At 33.6% G+C, this 15,563-nt stretch overlaps 2 protein-coding genes across 2 annotated transcripts; one reads left to right on the forward strand and one right to left on the reverse strand.

Moving 5' to 3' along the window:
* The first annotated feature begins 4,416 nt into the window (after nucleotides 1-4,416).
* Nucleotides 4,417-6,497, forward strand: LOC108807372 (beta carbonic anhydrase 6, mitochondrial). The gene is made up of 10 exons (XM_018579649.2): nucleotides 4,417-4,720; nucleotides 4,805-4,866; nucleotides 4,954-5,018; nucleotides 5,139-5,270; nucleotides 5,368-5,416; nucleotides 5,496-5,609; nucleotides 5,695-5,748; nucleotides 5,823-5,911; nucleotides 5,992-6,094; nucleotides 6,183-6,497. The coding sequence occupies exons 1-10, from the start codon at nucleotides 4,705-4,707 to the stop codon at nucleotides 6,369-6,371; spliced, it is 873 nt and encodes a 290-aa protein (XP_018435151.1). The 5' UTR covers nucleotides 4,417-4,704; the 3' UTR covers nucleotides 6,372-6,497.
* Nucleotides 6,423-8,584, reverse strand: LOC108807371 (uncharacterized). The gene has a single exon (XM_018579648.2). It carries the CDS (start codon nucleotides 7,974-7,976, stop codon nucleotides 6,714-6,716), a length of 1,263 nt encoding a protein of 420 aa, XP_018435150.1. The 5' UTR covers nucleotides 7,977-8,584; the 3' UTR covers nucleotides 6,423-6,713.
* Nucleotides 8,585-15,563: the final 6,979 nt, after the last annotated feature.

Here is a 15,563-nt window from a genome sequence, read left to right on the forward strand (position 1 = left end):
GTAAACTTACTAAATAAATGAAAATTATACTTACAAACATAAATCAGTAATTCGTAATAGACGTATATAAATTGTTGATGCTCAAATATATTTCAGTTTTAAATATGTATCCTCTCGAATATTGATCCATTACGCTTACAACAAGATGAAAATTTAGTTTGACCAAAAATAGTATTAAAATTGGAACATCACTTTCATTATATATCCATCATTCATCTAAACATTCATGAATATATATTAGAATACTCTAACTATAATAATTTAAGTCAAATCGGATTGTATATTGGGTCATCTATTAGTTTAACCGATAGCCAGATCCTGGGTATTAGCTGTTATTATGGGTTTTAGGAACTTTAAATATATTTTTATTAAAAACTAAACCGGATTATATATGAGACCACAAAATTTGTCGATTTAACAGCGGGTCGGGATGGATTTTAAAATACTCAATATAATGTTTAATTTATAACATCCAAATGTACATACAATAAAAATACAAATTTATATCAAATAAATTTAGATTGTTTTGAAAAAACTATCCCGCGGTTTGAAACCGCGGGGCAAAATCTAGTCTATATTATTAAAATTGAAGTACACAATTGAATTGTTTGGAAACAAAAATAGTAGAATAAATGAGAGATGTTTGGAAACATAGATAGTAGAGATGTATACTTTCTTTTATTTACATATTTAGTCATTGTATTTTCAATATTTAATAACAAATGAGAATTATTTAGAAACATGAATAACATATTTAACACATCTTTTTTGTTTAAACATTTAGCCATTGTTTTTACAATAAATTAAACAACCTTCTTTCACTATATTTACATTTCTTTATGGTGAAAATAGAAACACAAACTGAAACATAAATAGTATGTTCTATAAAACAATTTTAAAAATAGTATTATTACCTTATTTATTTTAGTCAAATATAAAAAATTCAAAAGTTCAATTTTTTTAAAAACAAATATCATAAAATTAATAATAATTCATAGAAAACTAATGCAAAAAATTAAAAATTTGAAACATAGATAAAAGTATGTCTAGAAAAAAAAGTAATGGCTTATGTTATTAATAAAAATTGGAAATCCATTATATCAGTTTTAAAATATACAAAATGGACTAATCTAATTACCTAAAAACATTGTTTTGTCTAAAATAATCATAAAATAAAATTTAAAATTTATATACATATTTCAAATCAAAATAATAATTTAAATTTGATTTATACCAACAATTGATTTAAATATGCATATATTCAAAAAAAATATTTTTACTAAAGTATTTTCCAATAACAATTATTTAAAAATGTTTTCAGTATATATAAGAAAAATACAACAAAAAGATTAATTTCATCTACCAACTTAAATTATGGTTTTTATATTTCATATTAAACTTTAAGAATATAATATATATTATTATTTATAAGATGGTACATATAAAATACTATTATTTATATGATTATTTATATGATGGACCAATACAATTAATTATATGATGACATATATATGATACATAATAGTGATTAGGGATGGGCGTTTCAGGTATCCATTCCGGTTCGTTTCGGGTTTCCGGGGTCAAAGATTTCAGCCCCATTCATATATTTCTAAATTTCAGTTCGAATTATGACTAGGGCTGGGCGTTCAGGTATCCATTCGGGTTCGTTTTAAATTTGTTTGAGTTTTGGATTTCCGGGATCAAAGATTTCAGCCACATTCAGATATTTCTAAATTTCAGTTCGAATTATATTCAGATCTTTGCGGCTTCAGTTCAGGTTTGGATAACCCATTAAAATTATTTTTTAAATTCATCATATATTTGGAATTTCTTAAATCTATAAATAAAATAATATATTGTATATAAATCTGAATAACATATGTCAAAATACCTAAACTTAACATATAAATTGGTTTGGTTTAAATTTTAAATATTTTGGGTGTTTTGAGTGTACTTCCACTATATTAGATATTTATATTTGACAATTTTTATATATTTTCAAGTATTTAAATTAACCTAAATGTATCATATATATTCTGGATGTTTTTATATACATTAAAACTATAAATAATTAAAATATATAAGTATATAAACCTTTTTCGGATATATTTGGATATCCAAAATACTTCGGTTAGGATTTGTTATGGTTTCGGTTGTCTAAATATAAATTTTGAATAATTTGGATATTTATTCAATTTTGGTTCGGGTTTGGTTTTACTCTTTCAGATCGTAATTGGTTCGGTATCCAGCTTGATATTGACATGAAATAAATAGTAATATATTTTTGAAATATACACCCGCACAGACGTGCAGGTCAAAATCTAGTTATTATTGAAAGTCTAGTTTCGAAACATGATCCGTTTATGTGAATCGAGTCTGTTTGAAAGTCTTGGTTGTTTATTAGTATTTTGATTGTTAAACTGGAAATAGGATAATAGAGGATTCAATGGTTGTGTGAAATGATTGATGTTAAGGACTGTTATATATATGTATATATGTAGTTATATAGTAGGGACTATGTGGTGAGTGCGGGGGCCAGAGTGATTTGGGCTAGCCGCATATGAGTACGGAGCCCACAGAAATCTGAGCTAACGATGTATAGAGTTCGGGAGCACAGAGACATCTGAGCTAGCGACGCATAATGGATGAGTACGGGGGCCCAGAGATATCTGAGCTAGCGATGTATATTATGTGGTGCGGGGTGCAAAGACGTTTGCATATTAACGCATATTGGTGGAGTGTGGGGGTCTAGAGATGTCTGGACTATCGAAACATATTATGATATCGTATATCCGTATGAGGAGAACGCAGGGTGTGTGGACTAGCTATGTACCATCAGCGTATTGTTTTTTTGTGTGATGTGCTAGGCATTTGTTTGTTCATGCTAGAGTTATTCCTACATAGTCGTAGTGCTATGTACTGAATTTGTGGTTTGTGGGTTAGTATCCCATATCTCACTGAGTGACTTTCATGTTGTTCATCCCTCTTTCTTTTTCCTTTCAGGTGAACCTGGCAGACATGAGTGATTAATATCAGATTGATGCTTTTGGACGTTTTTTTATTTCTTTTCCAGATTTCCGATTTTATGCTTTACAGAAATTTTGAGATTTATTATACTATTTAAATTTAATGTATTAGATTTATGGAGATTTGAGATTATTTATTCGGAGTAATAAATGGAGATTTCAGGATTATTTATTTATTATTTATTATTATTATTATTATTATTATATATTTTGGAAATACGGGTGTTATATAAATATTGTTCAGAATCCATTTGAAAAAAAGATTATAAAATAATGAGTTTGACTCACAATTTGAAAAAATCAACTTTTTTTTCCATCTAATAATATTATTGAAAAAAGGCTAAAAGCCCATACATGCCGTACAAACAAACAAGTAAAAACCAGTCTAAAGGCCCACATATTGGCCCAAACTTTAAACGAGCCTAACAAAGGCCCACGTCACAAGATCCTTGCGGTTGAGATGTCCCACGCGCAGGCGCGTAAAGAGAAAACGCGTCTTCACTGATCTCCCCACCGAACACGTGTTGAAACCTCACCACACGAGGCACACGCGTCAACCAAACCGCATCGACGTCACCGCCAAGGATTTTCACCGGAGAACCACACCGCTTCACCGGGACACCGATCACCGTCGGAAATGATTTCCGACCCAATCCCTTCCACATCTTCGCCTGGACTCGTTTCAACGGAGAGATGCATCGGCCTATCCGAGATCTCTTCCCGAGCCACCGAAGTCGTCATCTTCACCCCATCACTTTCTCCCCGGATAGAGCCCACCAACCAGCGAATTCTCATCCTGAAGCAAAGCTGAGACTACCATCAAGCCATAACCGGACCACCGAGAAATTTTGTTCATCCGCCGTCGAGATCACACCTTACGACGCGGAGACTGAAGCCGGACGATCGCCTTAGAAGGAGAGGCACAGCGCCGGAGTCAAAAGTCGCCCGTCCACTGTGGAAGTGGTGCGACGCCGGAAGCCGATAATATAATTACGCAAACTATAAACGCAAAGAAAGAAAACAGGAGAGGCGAAAGGCCGGACCGACGGCGGATGAGAGAGCCTCACCGTCGGCCGGAAACGACGATCAAATCTTGTTGTCGCTAGAGAGAAGTTGGAGCGAGGCAAGGAGAGAGAAAATATTCACAACTAAACTACGTATTTGAAAAAATCAACTTATTTGGTGAGTTTGTCCATCTTCCACAAATTCATATTTAATCTTCTTATCTTGACCAAAAAAAACCTTCTCATCACTGGCGTACTTGTCAATCCAGAATAAGTATTATTCATTTTTCACAAAAATGAATAAAAATGAATTATTGGCAAGTGGATATGACATGTGACAAGGCAATGAGACGTATCCCGTGCGTAACTTTCCTTCTTCTCTGGATAAGCATTTGCCACTTCTTTCTCCTTGTTCCTCTTTACTTTTCTCTTCTTGAAATAATATATAGATTTAGTGATGCCAATCATATTACTATATAATTTAAACTGCTTTTCTCTACTGATTTAGTTTCTTTCTTTTTTTTCTTCGATAATAATATTAATCAGAAGAGGAATCATTTTGCACTATTGATTGATCAATAATAAACAATACACAAACAAAATATATAAAATATACTACTAATAGTAAGATCAAAGACCATTAAAAAAGAAACAGAAAAGACAGTTCCACGAATATGGCGTTAACACTATGTGAGTCTTATGATCAAAAAAGCTGATCAAAGTTTATCAGCTGAACTAATTTCCTAAACGTCATCGTTGTGTTTCCATGTTCAGGTGGAAGAGCTCGTCGCTTAGTCTCTGCAACATCAGTATATAGCAATGGTTGTCTTCAAAGAGTGAGTCCCACATCTTGATCTTCATATTCTCAATTACATAATTTCCAACCTAAGTTTATATTTTTTATTTAAAACTACTTGTTGAAGCTGCAACAAACCGGATCGGATCGGTTTCAGCTTGGTCAAGCAAAAGCAATAAGATTATTACCCAGGTAATAAGTTAGAGTTTGGTCTTTATTCTTCAGAGTTGCGTTTCTATAAAGCTAGAATCTTTGAAATAAAGGGAATAAAATAATAAAGACAGAGATTACTCTGTTTTTTTCGTATGGTAGGAGGACGAATATGGTTCAAGAATTAAGAAGTAGAGAAGAACTTATGCAAGAAAACAGAGATACTGAGACAAGTTATGATTTTCTGGGTGAGATGCGACAGAGGTTTCTTAGATTCAAGAGACAAAAGTATTTGTAAGTATAGAAATTCACTTTCTTGATCCTCTGTTTTTTTTTTCTCTGTTCTTCTTTGAGTTCTTTTTAAATTGATGAATGCAATCCTTAAAATCAGACCACAGATAGAAAAGTTTCAAGCTTTGGCCATAGCTCAATCACCAAAGGTGAGTGAGCATCATCAGAACTATTCCGGATTATTCCATTAAGTGTTAAATAATTACTGACAGAGAAAAAAAAAATCAGGTTATGGTGATAGGATGTGCAGATTCAAGGGTGTGTCCTTCTTATGTACTAGGATTCCAACCTGGTGAGGCTTTTACTATCCGAAATGTTGCCAATCTCATCACACCGATTCAGGTGCATTTCACACTTGCTCCTTTTTGTTCTTACATCAAGATAACCTCTAAAACCCTTTTGTTGTTTTCCTCTTTTTGATCGAAAGAACGGGCCAACAGAAACCAACTCAGCTCTTGAATTTGCAGTCACCATTCTTCAGGTAAGCTTAAAAATGTAGAGAGTGAAAGTTGCAGCAAAAGAATTTATGCATATACTCATGTTGTCTCTGCATAGGTTGAGAACATTATAGTAATGGGTCATAGCAATTGTGGAGGAATCGCAGCGCTTATGAACCATGAAAACCATCTAGAACAACCGTCTAGGTATATAGATATATCTACACTAATTTTTTCAGTAAATATTCAAATTGCTTGATTGTAGCAACAACTTTTGTGTGTAATAGTTTGGTAGAGAGATGGGTCTTGAATGGAAAAGCCGCCAAGTTAAGAACACAAGAAGCTTCGTCACACTTAAGTTTTGATGAACAATGCAGAAACTGTGAAAAGGTATCAAATTCCAAACATCTTCTCTCTGTTGCTTCAGGTCTCTTGTACCTGAATCTGATTTACGTGTGTGCATGTTGTTTTGGAGCAGGAATCTATAAAGGATTCTGTGATGAATTTAATAACATATCCATGGATAAGAGAAAGAGTAAAGACTGGTGAAGTAAAGATTCATGGGTGTTATTACAATTTGTCAGACTGTAGTCTTGAGAAGTGGAGACTCAGTTCAGACAAGAATAGCAATGAATTCTATGTTTCAGACAAAGAGATATGGAACTGAGAAAATGTAAAACAACTATCAGTTCTAACATCCAAATGTTCCTTTGTATGTAAACATAATGCAATTTACAGTAAATAAGTATTAGGTGCAGACTGGAAGAAAAATAAAACAAATTTCAATGAGGAATTACTAAAGATATTTAATTTAAGCTCATTAGATCCCCAAACTTACAACACCACAAAATACTTCAAACACAACAGTACATTGATGATCTCACATATGAAACAAAATAAAAACTGACAACAGAGAGAACACAAATAGCAAAAACATAAAATATAATAAAAAGAGACTGGTTTTGAATGGATAAAATCTCTCTCAGGTCTGTCTCCATGTTCTTAAACTTCAACCCCACCATTGATGCACCGCAACACCTTCATCTCTAAGTTTGCCATATAGAGCCAAACACTCCCAGTAAGCCATACCACTCTTACTCTGCATCTTCCTTCCCCTTAGCCCTAAACCCTTAGGCTTGCACTCCAAGAAAAGCTCATCCACCATTTTTATCGACTTGCTCCTCATCATCTCCTCCACCACTTCAGCCTCTGCCTTCATCACCACGTATTCCTCCTCCTTCACATTCTCTTTGAGCCACTCTGTCATCCCCATATTTTCAGAGTCTAGGCTCATCTCATCGTTCACTGTCTTAATCTTGTACATCTCAAACTTCAGATTTCTTGTTGGGTAATTCTTAACAAACCATTCTGTTCCACTGGTTCCTTTTCCATTACCCACATCGATAAATACTCGCCTTGAGTAACTCCCCAGGTCCATTGTGTCCCCCATAAGGTCTGGGAGGTACCTTGTCCGTTTCAAGTACGTTCTTGATTTTCTTGAAGCTGCTCTTGGTGGTTCAAGGAGAACATCCTCTAGCTTACTCAAAGCATTTTTCTTGGCCTCTTCTTCTGTGATAGTGAGAAGCTTTCTCCCCGTGGCCACTGTGCCCTGAATTTTCTCTGTTTCCCCTGTTTTCCTCATCGCCATAACCGTGTACTCAGAGCTCTTCATGTACACTATTTCGTAGTTTAAGTGTTCCAAGAAATTTGGAGGAAGATCCTGGAGGTTGAGTTGGACGGTGAGGATGCCGCCGACTTTGAGAGCCCGGTCTAGAAATTCAGCAGAGTCAATGTGACGAGAATGTGCAAATGCAAAATCAAAGGTCTCGTTTGGGACCATGCTCTGCGTCTCCTCATCGCTTGCAGATACTAAAAGCATCTCGGTTTCGATAACTGTTTGAGAGTATGAAGTAACAGTCACCTCATCATCTCCTCCGCTTAGGAGAAGTGCTTTATCTCCAAGCTTAAAGAGACCTTCCTTCTCTAAATCATTGAGAAGCAAAGGCAATATCTCATGATGGTCAGACTCAACCAACTTAGATGCAGCGGTTGCAACAGTTCCATACTTCAGCAGAGTCAACCAAGTAAATGAAAGAAAGAACAAAGCCAAAAGCATTGATCTCATAAGAAGAGTCAAGACTTCAGAACGAGAAGCCTTGAAGAAAGAATCTGCAGAGCCCAAAGAAGAGCTCGAATGGTCTCTTTTTTTCAAGAGGTAGTGACAGTGCTTTTGGCACATGGAATGAAAGTCATGGACAGTAACAAACACCATTTTTTATCTTTGCTGAGACGAAGAGAGCGCCCCAAAAGTGCAGTTGAAAGTTAAAGAAAAGGAAAAAGAGAAGAGAAAGCTAATAGACAATTAAAAGGATTTTATAAGAAGAGAAAACAGGTAAAAAAAAGAAAAAGAAGAAAGAGAGAAGAGAGAGGGTTAAGAGAAAGGCGAGTCTAGCGAGTGCAGAACCTAGCGGCTGTATGATTTCCACCTGTTAGAGAAACACGGCTACTCTTCAAATTAGACCAAAGGGACATCAGCTGCCTCATTCTCTGTATCTCCATGGCGGTTATCACCTATGTACCTCTTTCTTGCTCTCAATCTGCTATTTCATCATTTAGACACACACACACAAATATATATGTATATATATTTTTGTTTGAATATATTATGTCTGGTTATCAATGAATCCTCAGATGTTTCTTCCCATTCTTTCCAAAGAAAATATTAATACTCACGGAAGCAACATATGGGATGAAAAAGAGATTGAGAGCAGGAAAAAGGTTTTTGTTGAATTGATTTTGTGGATTGATTTCTTGAGGCTTAAGTTTTTTCTTTTTGTTTTCCGCAAGAGGTGAGAGAGATTTGGATTGAAAATATAAAGGGCTTTTCTGTTTTTCTGAAAGCCTTTGTTTACGCCATGCCTCTATCTATTTTAAGATATTTTCCTCTATATTCATGGGGGCTATAACTTGTTTTCCAAGTAATCTCATCACCTTCCTTTATTAGGGTATGGCCACATCACTGACATATCCCAGTTCTTAGTTGTTTTGGCTCCGTTCTAGATGATGAAACAAAAAAACTAGTTGGACATTTACAAGGAGCTTAATCATTTCCTAAGAATATAAGAACAATCTTTGACCAACAAACAAAATGTACTATTTCCTTTCATAATGTAAAATATTTTATAAATGTTTATTGTTTCAAAATATAACATGTTTTGATATTTAAAAAATACTTTATTTAAAATTGGTTGATCTTTAATGTTTTACGGCATTATTTTTTTCATCAAATGGCTATTTTATTACTCAAACTTGAGGTTCTGGGGAACCAGATCGGAACAGAACAACCAATGTAATACAAATCCCTGCAGAACGATCTTGTTATCTCAGCTAATGAATCAGATGATACATTTTGAGAACAAGGAACATAAATCAGTGTGAACTCCGTGAATCTTTACTTCAACTTCATCGGTTCCTTCAACTTAGTGGCGAAACTTGGCCACACACCAGGGTATTGGATCATTGCGACTAAATCCTTATAGTCAGTGCCAAAAGATTGAAAAGTTGATAGTTGTAACATGCATTCCATTACTCATGTTAATGCTTCGAGTTCCGAATGCAGTGGTGAGATAGCCGCCTTTGGTTCTTAGCACCCAAAAACTGGCTCCATGTCCATCCATAACCACTAAAGAGTGAGTCATGTGTCCATGAACCATCTATCATGGATCTCTCAGAGATATCCACCTCTTGCAAGATTTGTGTCCCCATTTTTTTTTTTTTTTTAGATTTGCTTTAAACTACGCATGGCATTCAGATTCTGCATGTAGGATAGTTTTCACTGGGTCTCTGTCTATTCCCCTAAACAGCTTATCGTTCTATGTTTTCCAGATATACCACATAATCCAAAGATATGGATCTCTATCTAACTCTGGATTTTTAATATCATTCTTCCGTCATAACATATAATATTGATTTGTGAATTTGGAAATATAAAGAGAGAAAGAGAGTTATCATAACTTCACTTATGATTATTATCTATTCTATTAAAACTGAAGTACAATTAGTACTTAGCCCAGACTTTTCCCTAATAATTACAATTAACTGCCACTGTGTTTTGCACTGTCGTTTTATAAATTTAACATTCCGTTCCTACACTACAAAGTTAGCTGGTTTGGTTTCAACTGATTATATTGTTTTGGGCTTATTATATTTTGATGGCCCAAATCACACTTTTTAAATATTTTCGAATAAAAAAACCTATAATCAGAAACCTATTCATTTGACTTAGATACACTACTCAAAGAAGGAATCTTAACAACTTAGAGCTTGATTGGTACCGTAGTTAGATGGGCTGAAAGCTCTCTTATATCCAATCACAATAATAATTAAAGCATATGAAATAGCATTGGCGGCTTCTATCTGCTCCATTTGATAATGCTCTTTAATGAAGCTTTTAAATGAGCATTCTACCCTAATAATTGATAATTACCAAAATGCCCTAACATATTTAACTAAAATTTGCGAAGATAATTCCATAATATTTTCAAAACCCTAATCATAACTGTTACGTAAGTTTTGTTATAAAAAGACGAAATCAAAGATCTGTGCTCGGCCAAAAAAAAAGCCGTCAAGAACTTCAAATTGAAAGTAAGGCATGTTGTTGTTTTTAGCTTATATAATTCATTGATCATATATGATTATTATTCACTCAAAACTTGTGTTTTACATGAGAAGGTAGCTGTGCTAGTTTTTTTCTAACGTAGAACAATGATTTTCATTAGTCATTAGTTCATGTGGTTGCTTTCTAACATGTTATTTTATTAATTTTCACGATGAACTTGTGTTATTTTTCTTGTTTCTTATATTTTAAAGCACACTAAAATATAATAGTTTTGTATAATTTATGAAAAACAGAAACGATGTCGAACCCACAAGATCCTACGCAACCATCGAGTAAGCAACCAACGAGTAAGGTATGAATACATATATACATTAAATTGATGTTACGTTGTTCTTTGATTGCTGTTTGTTTGTAATTATATATATTGCTTCTCTGGATTTTTAGCCAAAATTTATTTGGACACATGAGATGAGTCATGAGATGTTAGTATTAGCTAATGGTGAAAAAGACAAAGGACATTGGAAAGGCACATGTTTTAATGAAATGGGAAGACAAAACATTCGAGCAGGATTTTTGACCAGGTTTGGTTTGAATATACCATGGGGGAAATTCAAAAGTCGCCTTGAACATCTACGAAGGCAGTATGATATATATAAACGTGTCACAAAGAATGCGACTGGGTTAGGTTTCACTGAATTTGGTGAGATTGATATGAGTGCAGATTGGTGGGATCAGCTAATTAAGGTACTTTTTAATAAGCTCTAATTACTGGTTCATTTTTTTTTTACAATTTTTAATCAACTTAAAACATTTATGTTCATTGTAGGCATGTCCAGAAGCCACGAAACTCCGTGTCCATCCGTTGCGTGATATTCCACTCCTTGATTCTTTATACCTTAAAGTTACAATCTCGGTTAGTGAAGGTTGGCAACATCAAGAAGGACCGAGCCAACTGCCTCAGCGTATAGAATCTGAAGAAGAATATGACGAGATATCATCTCCAATCAATATGCCTGAAGATAATCAAAAGACTCACCAGGCGCATAGTTCCAAAAGAGCACATCAAGAAAAAACCTCCAGAATAAGATCTTCTCGGAAAAAGCCCAATTTAGATCATTGGGACCGTATCACAAGTACGTTAGAAAATCAAGAGAGGTTTTGGTCAGCAGGTCGACAAACATTTGACTCCTTTAACCCATTTAATACTGCTATATGCACAGAGGAGTTGTTGAAGCTGTCTACCCTAGACCAAGAAAGTGAGCTGTACTGGGCATCTCTTGATTACCTAGCTAGCAACGAGAATGGACGTCAAATCTTTATGACGTTACCGAATGAGAAACAAAAAATAAAGTATCTCGAAAGGGTTACTGGAAAAATGAACTAGATGCTTTATATTTTCTTTGTGTTTTAAGCTTGGGTGTTTGCTTTGGATTTATGAATTTAAATTGGTGTTTGCTCTGGATTTATGAATTTAAATGTGTATCATATGACGTGGTGTTTTTCTGAATTTATATGAGTTTTTTGCTTTAATTTGGATGTTTGCTTTGAATATTGTGTATGCTTCTTCTTTATTTTCTAATGTTTACGTAACGTTGTTATATACTTGTCGTATGCTAACTTTTTAGTATATTATATTTGTTTTTCAGGAAGTTGCCATGGTATGTAATCAAAACATACTTATGGTAATTCGATTGTTGGTCGAAAGTGCATATCCTAATCCTTACGGTGATAGACAGTTGATGAGAACAGACCGAGACCGTGGATTGCGTCATACAATGCAGATGATTAATGGTTCTGGTAGAGAATGCTATGAAACGGTACGAATGAATAAAGAAACTTTTATAGAGTTATGTGATACTTTAAGGAACAAGTATAACCTAGAAGAGTCACGTGAGTGCTCATTAGAAGAGGCTGTGGCAATGTTTTTGGAAACACTTGGACATGATGAAGTACAACGACAAATTGCTAAGAACTTTCAGCGTAGTCAGGAGACGGTGAACCGAAAATTTATGGAGGTATTAGATGCTGTCCTTCTTCTCTCCAAGGATATATTAAAGCCTTGTCATGATGAGTTTAATCAGACAAGCAATCGTCTATACTCTAATAAAAGGTACTGGCCTCATTTTCGTGATTGTATTGGAGCTCTTGATGGTACTCATGTGTCAGTAAGGGTCAGAAGTGATCAAAAAGAAAGATTTTGGAATGTGAGAAAGCAATTTGCCTCAATGAACGTACTTGCTATTTGTAACTTGGATATGAAGTTCATATATGCGTATGTCGGGACTCCAGGCAGAGCACATGATACAAAAGTTCTTACTTATTGTGCGCAGAGTGACACATTTTTCCCGACACCTCCAGAAGGAAAATATTTTGTTGTTGATTCTGGATATCCGAACAGAAAAGGATATTTAGCTCCATACCGTAGAACAAGATACCACCCACATCAGTGGGGTGATGGACCACCTAGTAGTGCAAGTGAATGGTTTAACAAACGTCATTCGTCTTTACGTTCATTGATCGAACGTTCGTTTGGGGTGTGGAAAGCTAAGTGGCGGATTCTGAAAAATGAGGCACGTTATAACTTACCGATGCAATGCAAAATAGTCGTTGCGACAATGGCCCTTCATAATTTTATATGTGATTCAACCACAAAAGATGATGATTTTGATGAGTACGAAAGGATGGAAGAACAAGAATTGAACGGTTCGAATATAGAAGATGCAGCAGAAGTTGAAGTCATGCGTTATGAACCTACAGGAGATACTTACATGGCAGAAGTACGTAACCATATCGCAGAAAGTATTTGGAATGCTCGCTATTAGTTAATTAATTTAGCTTACTTTGTTTTTAATAAGATTGTTTTTAGTTGCTGGAAAACTTGTGTACGTGATTTGTTTTTAGTTGCTGGAAAACTTGTGTACGTGATCATTTGTTCTTTTTCTTTTTTCTTTAATTCTTTAGTTTTAATTATGTCTATTTTGGTCATTTAATATTTTAAATGCTACAGCTTTGCCAATCATATAATTTGATTGTAACTAATATAGCATACATCTTCTGCTGCATACTGCTTCTGCTGCTTACTGCTACTGCTTCTGCTAATGCTTTACCAATCAAGGCCTTAGAGATCAATCAATCATCAAATACAAACGAACAAAACGATATCGTACATATGATTTCCCTTGAGAGAGAAACCTAATATTTTTTTCTAGATCTAGAATTTTTGAAAAGATAAAAAAAAACGTGGCCTATGTCGATGAAACCAGAAAATGGGTTTGGGCCAATATGGCTGAGAATTTGAGAGTTATAAACGATGGGCATAGGTCAATTTTTTTTTTCAAAAATAATTGTGAAGCATGTAATGCAAGAAATCATTTGGTAAAAAAATGTGATTATTTATTTGTTTCGTCCAACAAATAGATCTTTATTTCCTTATATTCATAGTGGCCAAGTAAATATCGTTGTTTCCAAATATATAAATACATGTAGCTATATAGTGACTTTAATCTTATATTATTTTATATACAACTTTGTATTTGATTAAATTTTTAATATGCCTTATTATTTTATATATTATTTTAGATCTCTTATGCACCATTTTTAATGTTTCTCTCTAAAGAATGTATTTGTTTTAAAAATTATCAATCTAAAATTTATTGAGAATATTCAACTTTAAATATTCATAAAATCAACAAACATACTCAATTTTTTTACATTTTACATTTTAATTTTAGTTTACCAAGTAGAATGAATTAAAATACAATACAGTAAAAACACAATTTCATAGAAACTGAAATAGATGCAAAATTCATTGAATAAGATACAGCGTGGTGAAAAATTATGAATATATAGCAAGAACATAAACAATTATGTTTATGAAATTCTTAGAAGTTAAAAACATGAACAAACACCCGCGCGGACGCGCGGATCAAAAGCTAGTTATCTCTTATAACAAATGACAATGGTCATATATATATAGGGGGGAGTAAGTCGGTTGTGACTTACCTACCAAAGAAATAAGATAATTTAATACTAATCTAATGTTAATTATCTTTGTATTTATCTCATTTATAATAGTATTTAATTTTTTTTTAAACAAAATATATTGCAAGATATAAAACTTAATTATATTAAATATGATGTGGAAAAAATGATGTAGTATAAAAAGGTAAAATTTTTGGGTGTTGAAAAATAATCACCATCGTACAATAGTCTGACTTAACCAAATTGTTTGTTAGGTTGGGTTGATCATAGGCCGAGTGTCTTTACTAAGTAATTCTTTTACTGATTCTTCTTTTTATGATGTAGATAATAAATAATTATGTGGATTGGAACGATGGAATAAAGAGGCTATCCAAGATCGGATATGTATGAAGAAAGAGGTTAATTTGAGAATTTCTAAAACTTTTATATTATAGCTCATGTGTTTTACTATTTTGGTATGTATTTTACTATTTTGGTCTTGAACTTCATTAACAAAGATTTAGATTTTTATACATATTCAACGATTTTTGTTCAGTTTGTACTTACAATTTTTATTGGTGTTTTTCCCATAGATTCTAGGATGGTATGAGAATCATCTACATTTGCCCAACATTATGCAATTCAATTCCTAAAATAAACCAAACTAAGAACCGACATGTTTATACTTTACCTCAAAATCAATATTTACCATATACTATTACCATTTGGTTATGTGTGTTATTTAGTACCCAATAATAGTGACTAATTTGTTGCCACAGGATATTTGTGATCAAAATAATAGCTAATTCAGAGTGTATATTTATCACAAAATTTTACTATATAGTCCAATACTATAGTTTGATATGTGGCTAAATTCAACCTTTTTTTATCTTCTTTATTATATAAAAAAATCAATTCTGTTACTAATGTTTGAAGTGGTCTGGGAATCCAAATCCGTATAGAACAACGAACAAAAACTAAACACATATAAAAAGCACAAACTGTATTAACTAAACCATCCGCTGTCCAGTTATGCTCCCTTGGTATGTGTTTCATTTTGAACTCTTGAAATATTTGCTGTAGACATGCCACCTCTCCTAGCTCCATCAAAAAATTTGAACATGCTTTCGGGTCTTCAAATCAATATGATATCCTTATAATTTATCTCAAACTGCTGATAAGTTGCGTGCTACACCATGTTTGCTTTTAGTTCTAGTTCTGAGTACACAAAAAACAGAAGATTTTCTTTGTTTTGCAATTCTAAAAGTTGTTCATTCTCAA

Source organism: Raphanus sativus, chromosome 6, assembly GCF_000801105.2.
Source record: "Raphanus sativus cultivar WK10039 chromosome 6, ASM80110v3, whole genome shotgun sequence".
NCBI lineage: Eukaryota > Viridiplantae > Streptophyta > Magnoliopsida > Brassicales > Brassicaceae > Raphanus > Raphanus sativus.

What these genes read in the sequence shown, in the direction of transcription:
- LOC108807372 (XM_018579649.2), top strand. An exon ending in TTGCAGTCACCATTCTTCAG is followed by an intron (nt 5,749 to 5,822) that starts GTAAGCTTAAAA and finishes GTCTCTGCATAG; the next exon opens with GTTGAGAACATTATAGTAAT. An exon ending in CATCTAGAACAACCGTCTAG is followed by an intron (nt 5,912 to 5,991) that starts GTATATAGATAT and finishes TGTGTGTAATAG; the next exon opens with TTTGGTAGAGAGATGGGTCT.
- LOC108807371 (XM_018579648.2), bottom strand. Translation starts at nt 7,976, where the DNA reads ATGGTGTTTGTTACTGTCCATGACTTTCATTCCATGTGCCAAAAGCAC.